Source organism: Sinohyriopsis cumingii, chromosome 1, assembly GCF_028554795.1.
Source record: "Sinohyriopsis cumingii isolate HCF-2022 chromosome 1, ASM2855479v2, whole genome shotgun sequence".
Lineage (NCBI taxonomy): Eukaryota > Metazoa > Mollusca > Bivalvia > Unionida > Unionidae > Sinohyriopsis > Sinohyriopsis cumingii.
The window spans coordinates 105,012,142-105,032,570 of NC_142961.1; the positions used below are offsets into that span (position 1 = coordinate 105,012,142).

General features: G+C 33.2%; 1 protein-coding gene across 1 annotated transcript in view; it reads right to left on the minus strand.

Moving 5' to 3' along the window:
* Positions 1-5,759: 5,759 nt before the first annotated feature.
* The window catches only part of LOC149807494 (cystathionine gamma-lyase-like), a 35,698-nt gene continuing 21,028 nt past the window's right edge, over positions 5,760-20,429 (minus strand). Inside the window, exons 8-12 of the mRNA XM_089957104.1 lie at positions 14,869-15,021; positions 13,731-13,852; positions 9,487-9,539; positions 8,819-8,957; positions 5,760-6,890 (exon numbers count right to left, since the gene is read on the minus strand). Of these exons, the coding sequence (XP_089813230.1) occupies positions 6,882-6,890; positions 8,819-8,957; positions 9,487-9,539; positions 13,731-13,852; positions 14,869-15,021 (476 nt within the window). The 3' untranslated portion in view covers positions 5,760-6,881. The remainder of the gene's footprint in view (positions 6,891-8,818; positions 8,958-9,486; positions 9,540-13,730; positions 13,853-14,868; positions 15,022-20,429) is intronic.

Sequence of the window (20,429 nt, forward strand, 5' to 3'; positions counted from 1 at the left end):
CATTAAAATAGATATCATGTGGAATGGTTTCATTACACTAAATATCATGTGGAATGGTTTTAATTAAAACAAATTCATGTGGAATGGTTTCATTAAAATAGATGTCATGTGGAATGGTTTCATTACCCTAAATATCATATGGAATGATTTCATTAAATAGCTGGAATGTGGAATGGTTTCATTAAATAGATGTCATGTGGAATGGTTTCATTACCGTAAATATCATGTGGAATGATTTCATTAAATAGATGTCATATGGAATGGTTTCATCATTGACTACATGATTCTTCAGTCTATCCTCTCATTTCAGATAAAAGATATGAATTATTCTATAACAAAAGTATTTAGTACCAAATATTTTTTAATTAAACTTTTGACATAAGCAGAGTGCTTTTCCGATAGAAATATTACTTGAATTCCGTTTTTAAAATGAGAAGCTTTAATTATTTAACAAACAGATGTACATCTATAAACATATTGACAAATAAATACTATCATAAGATTACTTTTCATCAATGGTTAGGTAATAACAAAATATGTTGTATGTGTATAATCGAATAGGTGATCAAAATCGTTCCTAATCTAATTAAAATCATCGTGCTGAGAAATACATGATTTAGAACACTCCAAATAAATATGGTTAACAGTCTCCACTGCATTTATTGCAAAACTAATTTCCACAGTGTATTGTTTTCATAAAATTCTACTCCTAAAAGGATAGATAGATAGATAGGTAGATAGGTAGATAGATAGATAGATACCAGGTGAGGAAGCTAGGAATATATTTTGTTCATTTTGATTCAGATGTTAAAAGCTTTTCTAACCAGATAAGTTTCATAAACACCTTTAGATAAATTTAACTCATTCCTATTAACCTTTAACAATTACATTTTTAAACGTTCGCTCGAATATATTTTTGTTGCACTTTTTAAGGGCATGTGATAAAGTAAGTAAACGATGTGTTAATGTAGTACCAAAGTTTTTTTTACCAGTTATTTTCCACAAAATGGCGCGAGTAATCTTGAAGAAGTAAATTTGCAGTTTTTCTAATTCCGCGATTTTAATTTGGAATTTTCATATCTAAATTCAGTGAAACTGGTATGCCCAAAAGGCACATTCACTGGAGATATATTCTTGGTTGCATCTTCAATTGCATTACGTCCTAATCAACATCGCGTTCTTGTTTACTTCTTTTTTTGTTGTTGCTTTTTTGTCTTTTGCCATTGTATTGTTTTGGGGTTTTTCGGTGTTTGTGTACACAGAATCAAGAGAACAAATTTACGAAATCTTGTGCAGATTTGACAGAATTTTAAAAGTTATCCGAAGTTATTGAGGTGACTTCAGTATTATTTTTATGTTAGTTGATCCCTGTTGCTCATCTGCAGTTCTTGGGTTCATTTTCGGATCGGCCAAAATATATGCAAGGTCAGTGGTTCACCTTGTCCGCCGCACCCCCCACCCCAAGGTACCTAAATACACACACGTAAAGTCACTTATCACTTAAAATTTGACCATTATTTTATTCTTGCGCACGTTCGTTGGGTATAATGAAGGTTTAGAGTAAATAGAAACAAAGAATTTTGCTTTGGTACCTTTTCCGAGGAAAGTCATGGTTCCGTTGAAATTAACACTTGACCTGATCTGGCTTTGTGCGACCTTCATCATCAGAACCAAATGTTTAAAAATCTTACACTTTCTATAATAAATGATTTTTCCAAGTCTTTAAAAACAAATGACCATATTTATTACCCATATTGTGTGGATTTTTTCGTTGAAATTTGAAACGGTGGATTGGGTTGTTTGATGCTAAGATGAGACAGTATGACATTAATTCGGTACCAATGACATTTCGTAATATTACAGAGTATGTAACACTTAGGTACACCATTAATAGTTAGAGATGGTTCCTTATGCAATATCACAGGCGTGATTCAGCGACATCCTGTCTGAATATCAGTATGTGCAAATGGGCTTTTGCAAACATTTATGACAAAGTTCAATGGCTAAAGGTTATATATAACATTGAACAGTATTGAAGGAGACCGAAGACTTCAGTGCTCCACGAAACCAAATCGATCGGTTTGATTAATTATATTTACCTGCATTTTAAATGACATATTTTTTGCTTCACAAAGTCATGTTGACCATGCATACACATTTGAAAATCAAACTGGAGCTGTTTAAGGTGGTATCATAGCAACAGTCTACACTATGTTACCTATAAATAAAATTGAATTCATACTTTCTTGGAATGGAACAGGAATCGCAATACATTACAGTCTTTTTTTTTTGAGGCTGTAAAAGATGTATGTATTGGAACACTTACCATCTGCTGAAATAAAGCATTAACGAAGTGTATGAATTTTTTTTTTATCTGTATTATTTCCATTTGTCATCATGGTTTTACTTTATACTCACTTCGTGTTTTGTTTCAGGATTTGGCTTTGATTCTAACATGAACACGACATGGCTATTGCCAACGCCATCAAGGTGAATAAATTTACTACTGAAAATGAAACGAGTATTAACTACTTTTCTATTTCTGTTGGTAAATTATTTTCAGTCATCCCCAAATTGTTCCTCAGATGGTTCAGTGTCTTCATCGATCTCTTCTAAATATTCTTCGACTTCGTCCTCTTTATCAGCTGTCTCAATCAAATTTTCTTCTCTTTTACTTACTTCATAAATTAAACAGCCTAGTTTTTCATTTCGAACCGTCGCATCGTTTGAAAGCACATCATATGTATCGTCTATTACTGTAGTGCTTCTTTTGCTAAACATTCCTCTAAAACATTTCTCTTCTTAAGTTGTTGAATGTTTTCTCAATTTTATTTCCTCTGTAGCAAAGTCGCTGACAGAGAATTTAAATTATCAATACTCTTTGGAGGTTTACCCTTCATATCACTTAACAAATTCCCCATAGCCCTCACAGCGTAAGGACAATAAGTTCAACCTTTCAAATTCCCTATATCTCTCGTAGTGTGAAGACAATAATTTCAACATTTCAAACTCACATAGCCCTCGTAGTACGAGGAGGATACATTCTATATTTCAAATTCTCCATCTCTCATAATGTGAGGAAAGTAAGTTCAACATTTCAATTTCCCAATATCTCCGGTAGTGCGAGGACAATAAATTGAATATCTCAACACCCTTCCTAACTATTTAGATAGCGAAAAAAAAAAAGAGTACCTACAAACACTGAATATTACAACAACTCCATACAAACTGATTTCTGTAAAATTGTACGTAATGCTTTGTGAGTCACGGTTTTATGGATGCGTTAAAACGGTTCATGCTCGAAAATTTGTCCAGGAAAATGCATAGCTGAGTATGTTTGTGATCCATTGCTTTACATTATTTGCATTAAATTTAAAAAAAATTAAATTTCGTTATGATTGAAACAGAGTCTATGAGTTTCTTATTACCCTGTATCTTCAGTCAAAATCTGGCTGATACGAAACTCAACTCAGAAAAATAAATGATGGCTTGATGAACAGAAAATATCCCAGGAGTAAAACCAGCTATAGATTATGGTTGTGTGCCTTCATTAGTATGAACCAATAATGTTTTTTATTTGAAAGATTACTTAATCAAAATTTGTACACATGTAATGCTATTTGAAAGAATCATATAAAGGTTTATTTTATGAAAATATGTCTGAAATTGTAATTTTTATGATTTTTTTCTAACAATGTCGACTTAATACTGTTTAAGAATGAATTGCTTTTGTGCCAAAAAGTGGTACTTTACCAAGTGTGCTTTTTTTTGGTAGAGATATAAAAACTACATTTGGCACATTCATAAAGATTATTTAGCTGTGTATAAAATGCTTTTTCATTTTTAATTTGGACCACAAATAGATTTTCTAGCTTTTTAATATATTTTAATTATAGCAATTTTTAACGGCTTTTTTGTGTTAGTTTGTGGCAAATGAGCTAGAGACACAAACTTTTAATATGGAGAGATAACCACATAACAGTTGCTTCACACAGACTTTTTGTGAAGCAACATTTTAATTTACAGGGCCTTATTCAAAGAATTAGAAAATTATGACAAACTAACTGAACTTCCATTGTTTCAAAATTCGCAATATTAGTACTTAACAATGCATGGAAAAAGCAAGGAAATGGTGTTTGAGAGCGCTTTCTTCTTTTTCTCTTGACCCAAATTTGTTTAGTGAGATTTTTAACTCATCATAAAAGAATATTTACAATTTTAGGTTGCATCCTACACTCGACACTAAACTGTGTAGTCTACAATACAGCAGAAATTAAGATCAGCAAAATGTGAGCAATTATCAACATAACCTACTGAAAAGAATTTAGATTGTTTAACATTTTCTTTTACATTGAATATTCAATCAATCAAATGTTTTCTTCGATGCTTAAACATAAAGTCAGTGCCAAAAACGCCCAATGTCTCAGGCGGCCGGCATCTTTGAAGTATCAACTTCCGGCTCGCACACTCACGTCCCTTCAATTGAAATCAAAGTAAGTTCAAACACCTTACGGTAATTACACATACAGCCCTTGATGGTGTGTATTGTTCGTTGATTGCGCTTCAAAGCTATGCTAAAATTAAAGCAGTTTATGAGCTAGTACTATACTATGGAAATCAAGTTTCTGAAATGTTCAAAAGAATCGGAATCCTCGATTCCAGCACGTTTTTGGAACGTAATGTGACTGCACTAAGTGTTTAATGTATCAAGAGTTTATACTGGATGTTAATTTTAAACAGCGAACTAAAAATGAACGTAGAAATGGCGTAATAGACCACCCCTTACAGGCCAGTCAACGCGGACATGAAAGTGAGGCTGTTTTTTATTAGTAGGGATTGCGTCCCTTGTTGGTTCGTGCTACCTTCAAAGACGGAAATAGCAGAAGGAAATCGAGGGTCAAGCGTGGAACGAAGTTTTTTAAAGTTACTTACCTTGTCTCTTTTATAGCATGATAGACAGAGTCCTACGTCAGAACGGGTCATGTAGGTAATGTGAGGCAATTTTATCACTCGGTATGATGATTTTTTTCTTCTTCGTAAGGTTATTGCATTTTTTTTCAACATCAAGCTCGCGTCAAGCAGTGTGATCTGATCCTGACAGTCTTGTGCGCTGTATTTGTATTTGATTTTGAATAAGATGTAGTGAAATCTACTTTATCTCTTGACAACTCGTCTCAGTTATCGATGCCACACTATTTAAATGCAGGCCTGTAAGCTATTCTTAAAATCAAAAGTATTGAACGTCAGTTTAATTTATTTAAATAGTTATACATATTTCACTAGTACATATTTAAAAATTTCTTTCTCTATTTTTTTACTAAATGTAACTTTTGCTATTAATTTTTGCAAACTGCGCACATCGATATGTAAAGCTTTTATTCATGCGGTTGTATATACCGGAAGTGCACCACGCCAACCCGTGAGTGCGATTCTCGGTAACAAGTGATTTGACTTTGAGCTCCACATTTAGATTTTATTTTCCTTTTCAATACTGCGAGTCTGTCGTGTCACATGGCTATTTACAGAAATGTCTCACAAGAGACCAATTCCTTTCTAAAGTATTTTCAACTTCGAGGTTGTTTCGCGTTGTGCATTTTTTATTTTTGGCATTGTGCTAAGAGTCTTACCGACGTCTGGGTTGCAACATGCGTTTCACATATCAAGACAAGACCATTTTTTATTACACTCAGGTTACAGTACGCAACATATGAAGAAAATATTAGTATCTCATTTTTCATGCATGTACATCAGCCATGGACGATTTTTTATATTTTGTTCTCACATAAATGCAATTTAACTCAGATTGACGATATTATTACAGTCATTACTTGAATGAAATCTGGTCATGTTGAAACTTAATTACATAAATATTGGTATATTTGGGATGACAGGTTGTAAACTACTAAATATGGAACACAAACTAATCTCTACCAATTTTTAATTTTGTATTTTATGCCAGAACCATTTTTCCAATCACATAGTTTATATTAATTTGTTATTGCAAATTTTATTACTATTTCCGTCTTTTTTATTATATGTTTACTTTAGATAATGAGGCTGGTCTCAGTTATTATGAATGCTAATTTCCTTATGAGCTATTTTTACTACAGTTAACGAGCAAGTGTATGTGGCTCATTTATATTCAAATTTTCTTGTTACATATATTTTAAAGCATACGTGCCATTTTTAATATTCTTTTAGGCAAAGGAGATGCATTAAAATACTTAAAGTTATTCTTTTATATACTTTTTAAATTTTCTTCGGCTTTTACAAATTAAAATGAAAGTGAATACAAAATATCCTAGGGTCATTTTTTTTCTTCAGAACTAGCATATAATATTAATAAAAACAGAAAGTAACTCTTAATTATAGTAATCGTTATGTCCATTGATATTTATATTACTTAACATTTTTGATTATATGTCCTGTCTACTCAGTCCACAATAAAGCGGTTCGAACTTGGTCTCGGAACTGGAGTATACTGGTTGCGCTTTAGAACTCTACAGTGTTCTAGCGATTCTCTCATCTCGTGGCATGAGGATGTTTAAACGATTTATAAGGATGTTAACAGGTTCAGAATTATCAAGTGTTTTCGAGATGTATTCACATGGGGTTCAACTGCTTTACTGCTTAAATCAGTACACCTCTCCCCCACCCACCCTTGCCCATTGCATTGCATTGGACTGGTCACTGGTCACCTAGTCATGCATCTTATTTATCAAGAAAACACGCAATTTGCAGCTTTTTATTTTCGCTGATACACGTCCCCTTTTTATCCCCGCAAACGCAGGTTTTGCGGGAAAAAAGCGCGTCTAAAGTAGGTTTACTGCTTATATACTGTGCCACGTGCAGCAACTGAAGTGTCTGCTCCCTATTGGTTGTCAGGGGACCTGGAATAGAGAGATATTTACGTCCACATTTTTAAAAAATATATCATGACAAAGTGTAACTTAAAATTTTGAAAGAAAAATTCACTAGATTGAACCCCGGCCGAGACGCACCAAAGGCTTATAAAAATGGTACTAACTAACAGCTACTTCGCTAGGCGCTCAACATTAAGATGTTAGTGTTAGGACTGGTCGGCCTGATGTTAGAATAAAGTGACTAGGTGAGAACATCGTGCTACGTGTCTGTGGCATGATGCCCCTGTGCTAGACATCAATATAAATTGCCACACTTCAGACATCGTAGTGATATAACTGAAAAAGTTTTAAAGCTACGTTTAAAAGAATCCAACACAAATCCAACATAGACAATATACAAATAGACTCCTGTTTAAATAAATATTTGTGGGAACTTTTCTTTAAAATTTCACAATTGCTTTCAGCTTTCATATTAGCCTGTATATAATACCAAAATGATAGTACTGCAAAGGAAAGACGTTTCTTGAAAATGCGTGATTTAATCTTGAGAGAAAAAATTGTTAGGTTCTAGTATCTTAAATTATAGGAAGTGTGGAGTCAGGAGCGAAGATGAAGTCTTTTCTTTGATTATTCAGACGCCGAGTTATGAATAGATTTGGCTACATAACATATCTTGTGGCATGCGATTCTATTTTTTATACTGAGCCACTTTAAAGCTCGGAGCATTAGCAGGGATGGTAGACCAAAATCATCATCAGCAAGAAACTCGTTGCTATCTTTTACAGTTTAGAATCTTTATTAACTTTTTTATTGCATCCATTGCCCCATGTAGCTCAACCATAGTCATAAGTAAGATATATCAATCAAAGAACGAAAAATTCTCGTCTTTCGGCTAAGGCTAGCTTTAATTCTGCCTTACAGGGCAAGGTGAGATGAAATACTAAAACATAAACTTTGTACATAAATTGACCAAGATCATGTTTCGTCCAGTCCTGAAAGTTTTCCAAAGCCGACATAATTTAAATTAACTCCATGAAGCGACCTATTCATGTCTGGCAACATTTCTTCTTTACATATTACTTGTATGAATTTGATTTCGTCACGTTGATATTTATATAGTTAGACAGCCACTAATTGTTTACATTTTCATTTCAGCATTTAGGAAGTGATCAATATCGTGTTATCTGCATGCGATTTAGTCACATGACTCAAGGGCATATCATTTATATTTTTGAAAAACAAAAGAGGTACAGTTATATCTCCCTGTGATATACCCCGCAAGACCCTATTACGTGTTGAAATATTAAAACGAATCATAATTTTCTGAGAGTTATTCTTAGTTCTGATGCAAAACAGTGAAGAGTCGAGTCGTCATATTTGTGCATTCTAAGTTTATGCAGAAAAAGTGTACGATGAACGAAGGCAAAGCTTTCTTGAAGTCACGATTTAGGATACCTATTAGGTTTGCATCATCCAAATCTTTGAACAAATGCCTCAGTTATGTTAGTTAGGGATATAATATTTGCATTGCTTTTTTTGTTGATTAAAATATAGCTTGACATGAAAAGATTCCACATAAATTTAATATCTGACCTAGTCCAAATTCATTCCCTTGACATTAAACGAAGGGAAACAATGGGTTCTATGTGAAATTACTAATAAAAGAACAAACAAATTACGTTATATTTTACAATTATTTATCCCCTACATCAACATTACCCCTGAAGGGGATGGGCCTGTAATTTCTAAACTTAGATGAACCGTTTTATATCGTTGTTAATTATATTTGCAATATTTGATATATTCAGATTAAAAAATGTCTTGATATTTTCAGATTTAAAAATGTAATTTCTTATATCATGGCAAATCTATCAATGAGTCAGCTTGAATATCTCACGATACTCAGAACAACGAGTATCTGCAACATGTGCGCCCTCGACTGTTGAAGTACTTACGGCGATTTTCAAAGCATTGTCCAAGTCTTGTATCAAGTCCTCTTCATCCTCCAGTCCTACTGACAGCCGAATCATGTTGTCCGTTATAGCCAACTTCTCTCTCTCTTCTATGGGGACACTTACGTGCGTCATGGCGGTTCTGAAATGATGAATGGCTTTATGTCAATGTCTATATGTGTATACAGGTTTAACATCTTTTACAAGGATCTGATTGGTTTATTTAAATCCCACTTTATAGACAAAATATTTTATTTTTTATAGAACTGAAAAACAGGCAAAAGATATTCATTTTAAGCAAAGCGAACCACATCTTCGCAGAAAGGAAACCACGATAGAAAATATATTTAATCAATTTCTGCAATGTGATTATATAAATCCGGCTACTTGTCTCAATGGTTTCTATCTATCTATCTATCTATCTATATATCTATCTATCTATCTATCTATCTGTCTATCTATCTATCTATCTATCTATCTATCTATCTATCTATCTATCTATCTATTACATGTCGCCCCACCGATTCATCCACCGATCTACAACCAACTACCTATTTATTTACAAGTCTATTTGATTACTGAAATTCATAAAAAATAAAAAAAATAGATCACATATAATTTATCAAAATTTTAACATTCAATATTTTGCAACAAGAGAACGTAATACTTACGGCAGTTCAGATAGACTTTCGTAGCCTCCAAGGCTGAATGCAAGTCTGAATATCTAAAACGATAAAAAAGACACGACCAGAGATTGCAAATGTAATTAACAACGACTTAAAATGGTTACCATAAGTTTAGAAATTCAATGTTTTTATGATTTGGATATTCAATATCAATCGTGAAACCTTTATTATTGTTTTGAATACACAACGTAAATCAAAGTTCTCATATCAAGTGTATACTTATTAAAGATTGCTGAACGCATTCATTTCTGGACTTTGAATGATATATGATTAAATTTGTAGGGTGAAACCAAACTTTATCTGTGCCCATACCTTGCACAAATAACTGAAACAGATAATTGGGTAACCAGAGAAATATTAAACATTGGACAATTAAATATCCACTGTAAAAGTTTAAGCAATGCAGACTTGTCCCACACACAGTACATAATCCATTAAACAATTCAGATTCTATCTTTATTTATGTATCCCACTAAAGCAAGCTAGCACATCAAACACAAAATAATTTGATCTTTGTTAAATACAACATAAACAAGGTACAAAGTTTTGCTGTCTTGAATTCAGCTTTGAGAGAGATGATATAAATACTTTATGCATTTGACATAAAAGCAATGACGTAAACTCCTAGAAATTGGCTAATTACTCGGATTGAGAAATCTCGTCACGACACCGACCCCCCACAATAAACAAAATAGTCACTCATATATAACAGGACTATAAATGAAGACTTAAATGCAAATATTACATACCATAGGTTTATTACAATGCGTATTTGATGTAAAAAGATATCAATTTGCATTAGACTAAATTTACAGCACAATAAATGAAATTTTATAAGTTAGTTGCTGTGTATATTTAATTTACATTGTGTAATTGACCTTTGTTCATAATTGAAGACAAGAATTGGGCCTACCTGACCAATATTTTTTATATAAACAACATATGATATAGACAATAGTTTTCTATGATTTTAGATTATATTTTAAATACAACACCTTATCCATGTCCTGCAACTCTGTTTAGTACTAAGTCCAATCCTGATATTGAAAAATTTCTAGCTAGATAAATATGTATTACAGGATGTATGTTTTTCGAAAATTGTGAGTTCTTAGGTCAAACTGTTTTAAAGCCATAGCGGCTCTCAAGTAAATCATAAATCCAACGCAGTGCCGCTCGAATGATCATGCATTTGCTTTTTTACATCACCTTGGGAATGGCCGTGTTATGGAACACTCGCCAAGAAGGAGGTTCTTTTAGCAGAATCAGCTATACTGGACAGTATGGAAGACAACAGTTGAATATGGGCTTTCGTAGTGGCATTTAACAGATACCATTTTACCAGAATTAATCAAATCAGTATATATATATATATATATATATATATATAATGTTTATTTCCATCTGAATGTCGACAATACCACCTGCCAATCAAATAACAGTAGCAGTGACATTAATCAGTCTAATTGGATCTGCAAAAACTTAAGAATTTCCCTAAAGTACGGCTGTAGACACCTCAAAAGAAAACATCAGATGTGATTAATAATGTATGAACAAGATATGATTAGAAATCATTATCGGACTGTACTGCAGAGGCGTAGCTGGGGGGGGGGGGGCAGGGGGGTACATATGTCCCCGGGCGCCAAGGTACAGGGGCGCCAAAATGAGGCTTACAACGTTACATTATAATAAGTAAACAAGGGTAATATTCAAAAATGTGATTAAACGGGGAGGGGGCTGGGGCGCCAATTTTATAGTTCGTCCCCGGGCGCAAAATATCATAGCTACGCCTCTGCTGTACTGATTCCATTAAGGAGAAACTACATTCCATAATAGGAAGAAAACGATTTCAAATCCTTTGTATTGAATATCAAGATGCACACAGCTTTAAATATATGGAATCGTTCAAGAGAGATGAAGAAAAAATGGGCTGGACTTAACTTCTTTCTGCAGGATAGTAATTAATTAACGGCTGTTTCGATAACAGTGTCAGACACTATTAAAATGTTAATGGATATATGCCTTTTAGGAGAGCAAGATTACAACACAGACAAAGAATTTATGGTCCAATTGTAACATTGCATCATATATTAAAATGTTAAAATGGACTATAATGTTGGTAGTGACGGAATTATTTTGTTACTGAGATACTTGTCTATGAAAATGGGTAGTATAATAGAATATGACATCAGTTTACAGAAATCCAGTGTCACACTTCAACTTAGGGTAAATCCGATCATTAATAAGATAGTAATAAAGAGATGTATTATAAAGGATGACAAATAATATGCGACAATACAACAAGAATTTGCAATGGACATAAATGACAAAGTGCTGAAACATGTAGAAAAGAATGATTACGATGACGATGTTTCCACTTTGAGGTCTGCCAATGGTATCCGATTCTCAGATGTTCAAATAACACATGTCGATTTTAGAAATACCAAAAACAAAATGTATTTCCATGAAACAAGCAATCATGTATCTATTTGCACTTGCTTAATTTTCAATTTTTTTATATAGAATAAACCTATAATATTACTAGTCGCTTTGATAAAAAATGTCAATTGGCAATCCCACTAATACCAAAAACAAGCAAAATGTTTAGCATACAATTTAGCAGTCGGGTAAGCCCTCGTCCAAAAACAAGCAAAATGTTTAGCATACAATTTAGCAGTCGGGTAAGCCCTCGTCAGCAACCAGCTTATCAATCACATCAGAGATACCGCCACGGCAGATCTGTAATTGGATACGATGTATATTTCAACCTCGGTATGCCTATGCATATATGTTGAGTACATTGTTTGTTTTACAAAGCCCATACCTGTATAACTAGACTTTGTAAATAGTTCGTTCAGTTTAGTTTATTTTGTCCTTGTTCAAACAGTATACCCGTTGCATTACGAAAATGTTAAACATCTTGTACCTGCAAAACCAATAGCAATATGTACAGTATCATCAGCGTGATTTAGATATTGTGCTGGTGTTGAAGCATACATCATGACGGTCTCCGTTCATGTACCTTCTGAGCAACATTGTCACCACAACATTGAAATTATGGACCAATGCTAGAGGCTAAAATGAGCAACAGGTTAAATTGTTTCCTCTCTCTCTCTCTCTCTCTCTCTCTCAATTGCTTGCACTGACTATATGTTCTCCAAATTGTGTACTCTAAAATTTTCAACCGTTCAAGGAAATAAAATTAAAATAATAATCAAGGAGACTCGTACGTGCGCCTGTCTGTTCAAGCTTGGTTGACATTTGTGCATTTTGAAAAAAGCTCAAGTTATTTCATGAAAAATATAATGAACATTAAAAGAAAAGCAACAGTCTAAATCAATAATAAAACAACCATAAGAAGGTGTACAAAATAAACATATTTTCATTATTCTTCAAGCGAGATAAATTGCAAGAACTTTTTACGCAGCGATACACTTTCGCACAATCAAATAATAGAAACTAGAGCATGAGGTAGTAATGGAAAGATAATGAAGTTCTGAAATGGACATATACTAATTATTTGAAAGATGAGAGCAGCGCAAGTTAGTGAAAAAAATAAAAGATGTAAAATAATTGATGAAATATTGATAGAATTTCTTTTTAAGATAGTGAGATATCGATCCTACTTGCATAATGTGAGCGGTCTGTCACATTTTCTTGATCTACATCTGCCATCTTAATTGACTGAACTATCCGGAAGTGAGTTGCACCGATATGCCCTCTGGTGTTTTCAAGGGGAAATACTAACCGCGAAAGCCTCCTATAGACTCGGTCATGCAGTAAGTTGGTTTTCAGTTGTATATACAAATAATTCTTCGAGAGAAAACATCGAACCATTGATTTCTGGATTTCAAAAAGAACGTTTCTCTCTTTGGAATATAGACGTCGTTTACGAATACTTCAATTTTCCATAAAGACTGACATACAAAGATATGACACTGTGTGAACTCTGCAATGTGCATACGCTAGTGCGCAGTTCTAATTTATTTTGTTCTTTTGTCGTTTTTGTTCTGATAACTCTCTACTTTAACGACTATATTTATATACAGATGTGTATTAAGAGAGTGCTGGAATTAATTTCTCAGTGCGATCATTTTCATTTTCTTGTTTTAAATATCATGTGATCATGCGTCAAAAAGTTGTAATCCATGACTGAATAATGTGCGATGAATCGCATATTAAGCACACGCAAAGATGAGCACTTTCTTCGTATAATATCACGCCTTCTTTACCTTTAGTGCTTTTATAAATGCTTTAGCTTCTTTCAAACCACCTTTAATGTAGAAAGACACCATGCCACTATATCCCTTCATCTGTTTCTTTGCTAACTCGTGTTGGGGATGAGACGGTAGACCTAAAACATAAAAAGAACGTAACTCTGCTTAAGATTGTGACTGATCACTGGTTTTTAGATTACTATTGTCAAACAGTATTTAATAAATAATAATTATATGTGCATCGTAAAGCTGACACATATAATGAAACGTTTACATTTTAATAGATATAAATACATTACTCTGTGAATAGTACGTGTACCGCGTTTCTTCAAATATTTTCAAGGATATTGACAGGACAGCATCCAGCGCCACCAAAATAAACGAAATAGCAAACTTTCATCGAGCAAGGATTTCTCTCATTACTTTTATTTTCCCCGCCATTATTGATATAAACGTTGCTACCAAGTGTTATGAAATTCTAGTCATAAATCAAGCATGGTGGTGATTAGAAGCAGTTGACCACCGACAAGGAAACGAATGAGTGAAACAAAGCCTTCGACTAAGTGAGCTTTACACATTCAATGTAACCTTCTCTATATACGACATTCGGGGAGAATTATGATACTTTCCTTTATAGACAGGTGATCTATTTATGGACGAGTCTTCCATAGGCTCCTTGATTCATGGGTTCTTCTTTAAGACCAGTTTCAAAATATATCATTTTCCTCGATAAACATCCTGTTTTTTAATCTGTTGCAAATAGGCTTTGAGGCTTTAACATACATACATACATACATACATACATACATACATACACACATACATACATACATACATACATGCATACATACATACATACATACGTACGTACGTACGTACGTACGTACATACATATTGGGTTGAATCATGTAAACGCTCTATTTCATGTATATTGATTGTTCTGTTTTGTGTCTGTTTTTGCCCTTGCCTTTTGACAAAGACACAAGTAAGAGTCGAAAACATGACGGCTACTTAATAACAAATAGAAACGCACTTGTGTGTTATAAATATGTTTCGTGTCCATGTTATGATAAAATAATCAATTAGGGTTATTTTTTTAAAATTTATTTCCTAAATGAATAGTTAATATTTGTTGCAAACATTTCTTTCCTACCAGGATGTAGAACTTTCTCGACCCTTGGGTTGCCCTCCAAGAATTTGGCCACAGCAAGCCCATTCTTCATGTGCTCTTTCATGCGCAGGTGCAACGTCTTCAGGCCTCGATTGACAAGGAAACAGTCAATCGGTGACGGTATAGAGCCACAAACTGAAAGAAAATTGGTACTATGCATCCCCTCAAAAAACCCGGTCAATCGGTTTTGATAATCTAACCCCCCCCCCAATCCATCCGTCTTGTTCACTTGAAATCTTTGGCAATCGTTCATTTGATTGAAATTTATTAAAACACTTCATAAAAAACACACACAGCTATTGGTCAGATGCATCCATAAATTACAGATAAAGTCACATGAATCTTTAACGTCCATGAGGAACACATCAAACGCCTACTTTAAGAAAGCAACTTGCGTCGACAAATGTTGGTCTTGCCAAGTTGTCGTCAATAATGAAAATTTTACCATGCATTTATATGCATGCAGTTCTTCAACATTATTCATGAATATTTTAATCTTTTAGATGTCAATATTAAGAATAAACGGAAAAGTTACAAATTCTGTTGACAATTTTAATTACTGAGACAGAATAATTTCTCAAGACGTACGTCAGACGTTGCGCTTCGACGTCTGTGATTTCATTTATTGTACTCGAAGGAGTATAGTAAAGGTTACAGTCTCTGCAATAAGCATGTATGTTCAATACACTGAATGTTTATGACCGTACTCATTTGTTTTGACTGAAACGGGTCAATAAAGGTTTATTTTTTCGCAGAAAATATCTGTATGTGGAAAAATGAAAACAGACAAACGTTAAAGTGCACTGCTCCATTCAAATTTTTTTAGTGAGTTTGTTCCCTACTTTTTTAAATTTCGTCCCTTCTTCCAGATACATGCTTTAATGTCATCGTGCGTATATTTAACGGATTTACAGTCCAACACATTTATATTTTGTTCCTTTCCTCCATATCGCGATTTACATTTCCTTATAGCTGATAAACAGTTTGATGATTGAAATAAACTCATCATGTTTCATTTTATTGTCATCGAAATCATCAATACAGTTTAACCAGCTAATACCAAAGTTAACTATTTCATTATTTTTTAATATTTTAATATATCTTTTTTATGTCATAGCGTTTGCGACAATACCTGCATTTGTATCGATTAACACCAGAAAATGTCAAAACGGACAGCTATTCCTGAAACTATTCTCAATGAACCCATCCCAGTCGCAGACACATAAATACATCTCTACCCAGTTTAAAACTATGCATGCTATTCTTATGTATTTCCAAAATCCTTAGAGCGTTCTGCGGCTTACACCTCAGGTTGGCAAACATTTGTGTTGACTCTGTGAATACTTTTATTAGTGCTGTTGTATTTGTGATTTTCTTCCTGTTGCTTTTAATATAAAAAAATGGACCTATCTTTAGCCCATATGTAATCAGATGGTACTCTGTTTATTGAGTATACAAGTTTTTGTGTCAGCATCATTCTACTAAATGAATGGCTAATTGCAACCTCAATCGCTCTGACTTAAGTATGCAGAAGGCTACCATTATACCAGGGGTTTACTGTTGCATGATACATTTACATTTTTCAATTTAATTGACGTTTGCCTACACAAAAATTTTATGCTATTTATTACTGAAGGCGTTAATGCAAAGATTTGGACTTGAAAACATGTTCCATGTATGGAGAGGTTAAAAGGTATTTCACAAAAAAGGTGGAATTATTAAAGATAGTCGGCTTTGATTGGGATTCCACATTGCACATGTCATATTTGTACTTTTGACACACATCGCATCTTGCACAATCTTGAGCAGTACTGATAGGTTTGTTTTTCACGTGATACATTATTACTTAGTAAGCAGTTACGTCGGTAATGTACATTTTTCCCAACTATTTATCAGGCCTCTTTATATAATGTTGTGTGTTCCATTTCGAAATTGTTATGTTCAATTTCTAAGTTTGCTCTTCAGTTTCTGTATAAAAGGAGTGACTGCTACAAGTATGTCTTTGATAAATCACAATTCTTATTTTCCAACTGCGCTTTGTCCACTTAATGGCTATTTGAAAAAGAGAAGAGAAAACTTTAGAAGGAGTGCCATGATGATTATGATAATTCAATTAACATTCATTTGTGTGAAGATGAGGATGTAATAAAGTATAAGAACAAATGCAAATTTATCATATTGTACGTGTTGGAAATAAGCCTTTTGATGTTGTGAAGATGTTGCAATAGATCAAGGTGCTAGTGTTTTCGCCAAGTTATTAGCTTGTACAAGGATGACACCAAGAAAGACTTTCGAGTGAGTGAACTAATATATTGAAAATTTAAAAAATTAGAAAAAATCAAAACACTCTAAAGAGTTAAGATTTTGAGGAAAGGCAGAGCCAAACATTGTAGATGGCAAGGCTCGTAAGGAGTTGTTGGTCACCGCGTGTTATACAAAAAAACCTAGTTCAAATACCCTAGGAAAAATTGATGTGAACAATAAACAGTAATGAGCGGACTAATGAACATGTACTAAAAGCTGAGACTATTATTCGGAATACCACACAAACATTCAAAGAGGAGATTTTCCACCAGCAAAAAAAATATTATTCGCCACGAAAGAAGAATTATAATTAAGCAGTTAGATCAATGTTTCAAGTTGTAATTTTTTAAAATGATTTTATATTCAGCAACATTAGAAGAAATGAAGTCTAGGTCGCAGAACCATGTCTTGTATCGTCTTACTAAATACTTTGCATTCATGTATAAAGTTTGAATAACATTCTGTATTTGACAATCGATAAAATGATTTAACAACTTTTGAAACAATACATTTTTCCTTTCCACTGAGCGAAAAGCCATTTTTGATCAATAAATGTACAATATAATATTGTATTGATATGCACAAACTAATAAAATAACATTCTGAGTTGCAAATGTGACAGAAGATATATTGATTTCGTCTCAGAACAATTTTACTCCTCACATAACAAGCAATTATATTCGAGGTAATTATTTAAAAACGAGTTATTTAAAATGGACATAAAACGTAAAGCAGTTGTTCTTTAAATATACAGGACAAATACAGCCTTGGTGATAATACCGCTAGGAAACATTAAACATTATGCTGAAAATTGTTACTAATTTGACCTCCATTGCATATTTTATTGTTTTAAGAGTATTTAGGACTTTAAAAACCTCTTCTTCATCCGTAAAGTTTAGTTTAATATTATATTCCGAAAAATTGCAATGACAGTATCAATAACTGCAGTATTCATATTTTCATATGACCATTAAAGTTTTAAAGTGCCACTGTACCCAAATAGATTTGATACAACAGTTACAACTATCCAAAAAATAAGTATTCTCTTTGATCGCCTTTATGAATAATTTTAGTTTGTCAGTAACTGACTTTTGACATTTTTAAAAAACATTGGAGCTACGACACTTTCTTCTATATCTTACTGCGGAGAACAAGATTATCATGTTTCCACAATTCTGAGACGCAATGATAAGATTGGTAGATTTATGCCTCACGTATAATTCCAGATTAAAATTAGAGTTTCTAGTCTTACTTTAAACACCACCACTACAATGTTTAAGTGAATAAACATATCAACTCTTCCAGAAACGTCTTCAAGAACGAAATTACCTAAATTAATATCATAGTTAATAGCAATAATATTACAATTACGGTGATCTATATAATTCAGCAAGTCTAGAAAGCTATTTGATGTTACAACTATTACAATATCCTTGAATAATATGACCATTTATGGAAGACCATATGGCTTTAACAGTAAGATCGTCATTTTGGATAACATCAGTCATACTTTTAAAACTCGTAGTGGTATTGACCATTACTCAGCATACAATCAAATATAAACATTTCAAAATCCAATAATGCAGATAATGAAAGAAGTGACTTGATAATATGACCAATAACGGAATATTTACACAAAATATCATGATCACTCTTACCCGGTTCCAAGTTTACATTTGCTATGTAAAGATCAAAGCTTTGTCATAGTTACAATAATCATTCACCACAATTATCGTTTTCATCTTTATCCTGAGAACATCTTCTAACGGGTATAACGAGTTCGCTAAAAATTTTGGACCTAAAGCTTTGTTCTTCCATATCGTCAATAATGAACGAGCCACTACTATTATTATTAAAGCTTACACAATCGTTTGAGGTACAGTGTCAACTGAAGCACTCCCTAACACACGTACCTGATATTTTGGTAATCTGTAAATTCAAATAAGTCACTTTCTAGGACATTAAACAACAATAAATACGTAGAGTAAATAAACAACTCCAACGAGAGCATATTTATATATATAGTAAACAAAGGACTCCTAAGACAGTCATTTGCTGAGTTTACTATGCATGACGTTAGTGTTCTTGAATGCATCAGGAACTCAAACATAGTGAAGAACGTCTAATTTAAAATAAGAACAAGGAAAAATACAATTGGTGCTGACATCGGTGTTGGTTGCAACATTTTAGATACTGGTTTCAAATTCATAGGTATGTTACAACGTCAGACGTTTGCAGTTGTAAAATATTACTGAATTCTGCATCAATCTTTTTTGAAGTGAGGAAAATATCTTTTACATAGGCATGCAAACGATACTAATATTTTCAAAAATCAACCATTTATGGTAGAAGAAAATCGAAAATTATTTGTTTGGTATCTAAAGACTTTACCGCAGATAATCATAAACATATTTCGCTTTTCATTAAAAAAAATGACCAGGAAAACTAGACCAAACATTTTTAGAAACGACTACATTTAATATTCCTGAAGAAAGTTTCAGCAGTTCTGTTTTAAAATCTCATAGATTTGATAAGTAGTTACTCTAAGAAAGGAGAAATTCCCCCCCCAAAAAAAATTTTAAAACGCATAGGGGTAGTAGTGGTGGTGGTAGTAGTAGTAATAATAAGAGCAGGAGGAGGAGCAATCATCATAATCTTACTACTACTACTACTACTACTACTACTACACTTCTACTACTACACTTCTAGTACTACTACTAATACTAATACTCTATTACTACTACTACACTTCTACTATTACACTTCTAGTACTACTACTACATTATTACTACACTATTACTACTACTACTACTACTAATACACTACTACTACACTACTACTACTACACTACTACTACTATTACTACTACTACATTTCTACTTCTGCACTTCTGCTATTATACTACTACTACACTGTTGTTACTGCTACACTACTACTACTACACTATTACTACTACTACACTATTACTACTACTACTACTACTACTACTACTACACTACTACTACTGTTACTACTACATAAGAACAGCAACTACTAGTACTACACAAATGCTACTACTACTACACTACTACTACTAGACCACAAATACTACTACCATTACTACTACACTACTACACTACTATTACACAAATACTACATCACTATTACTACACTACTACTACTACACTACTACAGTACTATTACTACTACTACACTACTACAGTACTATTACTACTACTACACCGTTACTACACTACTAC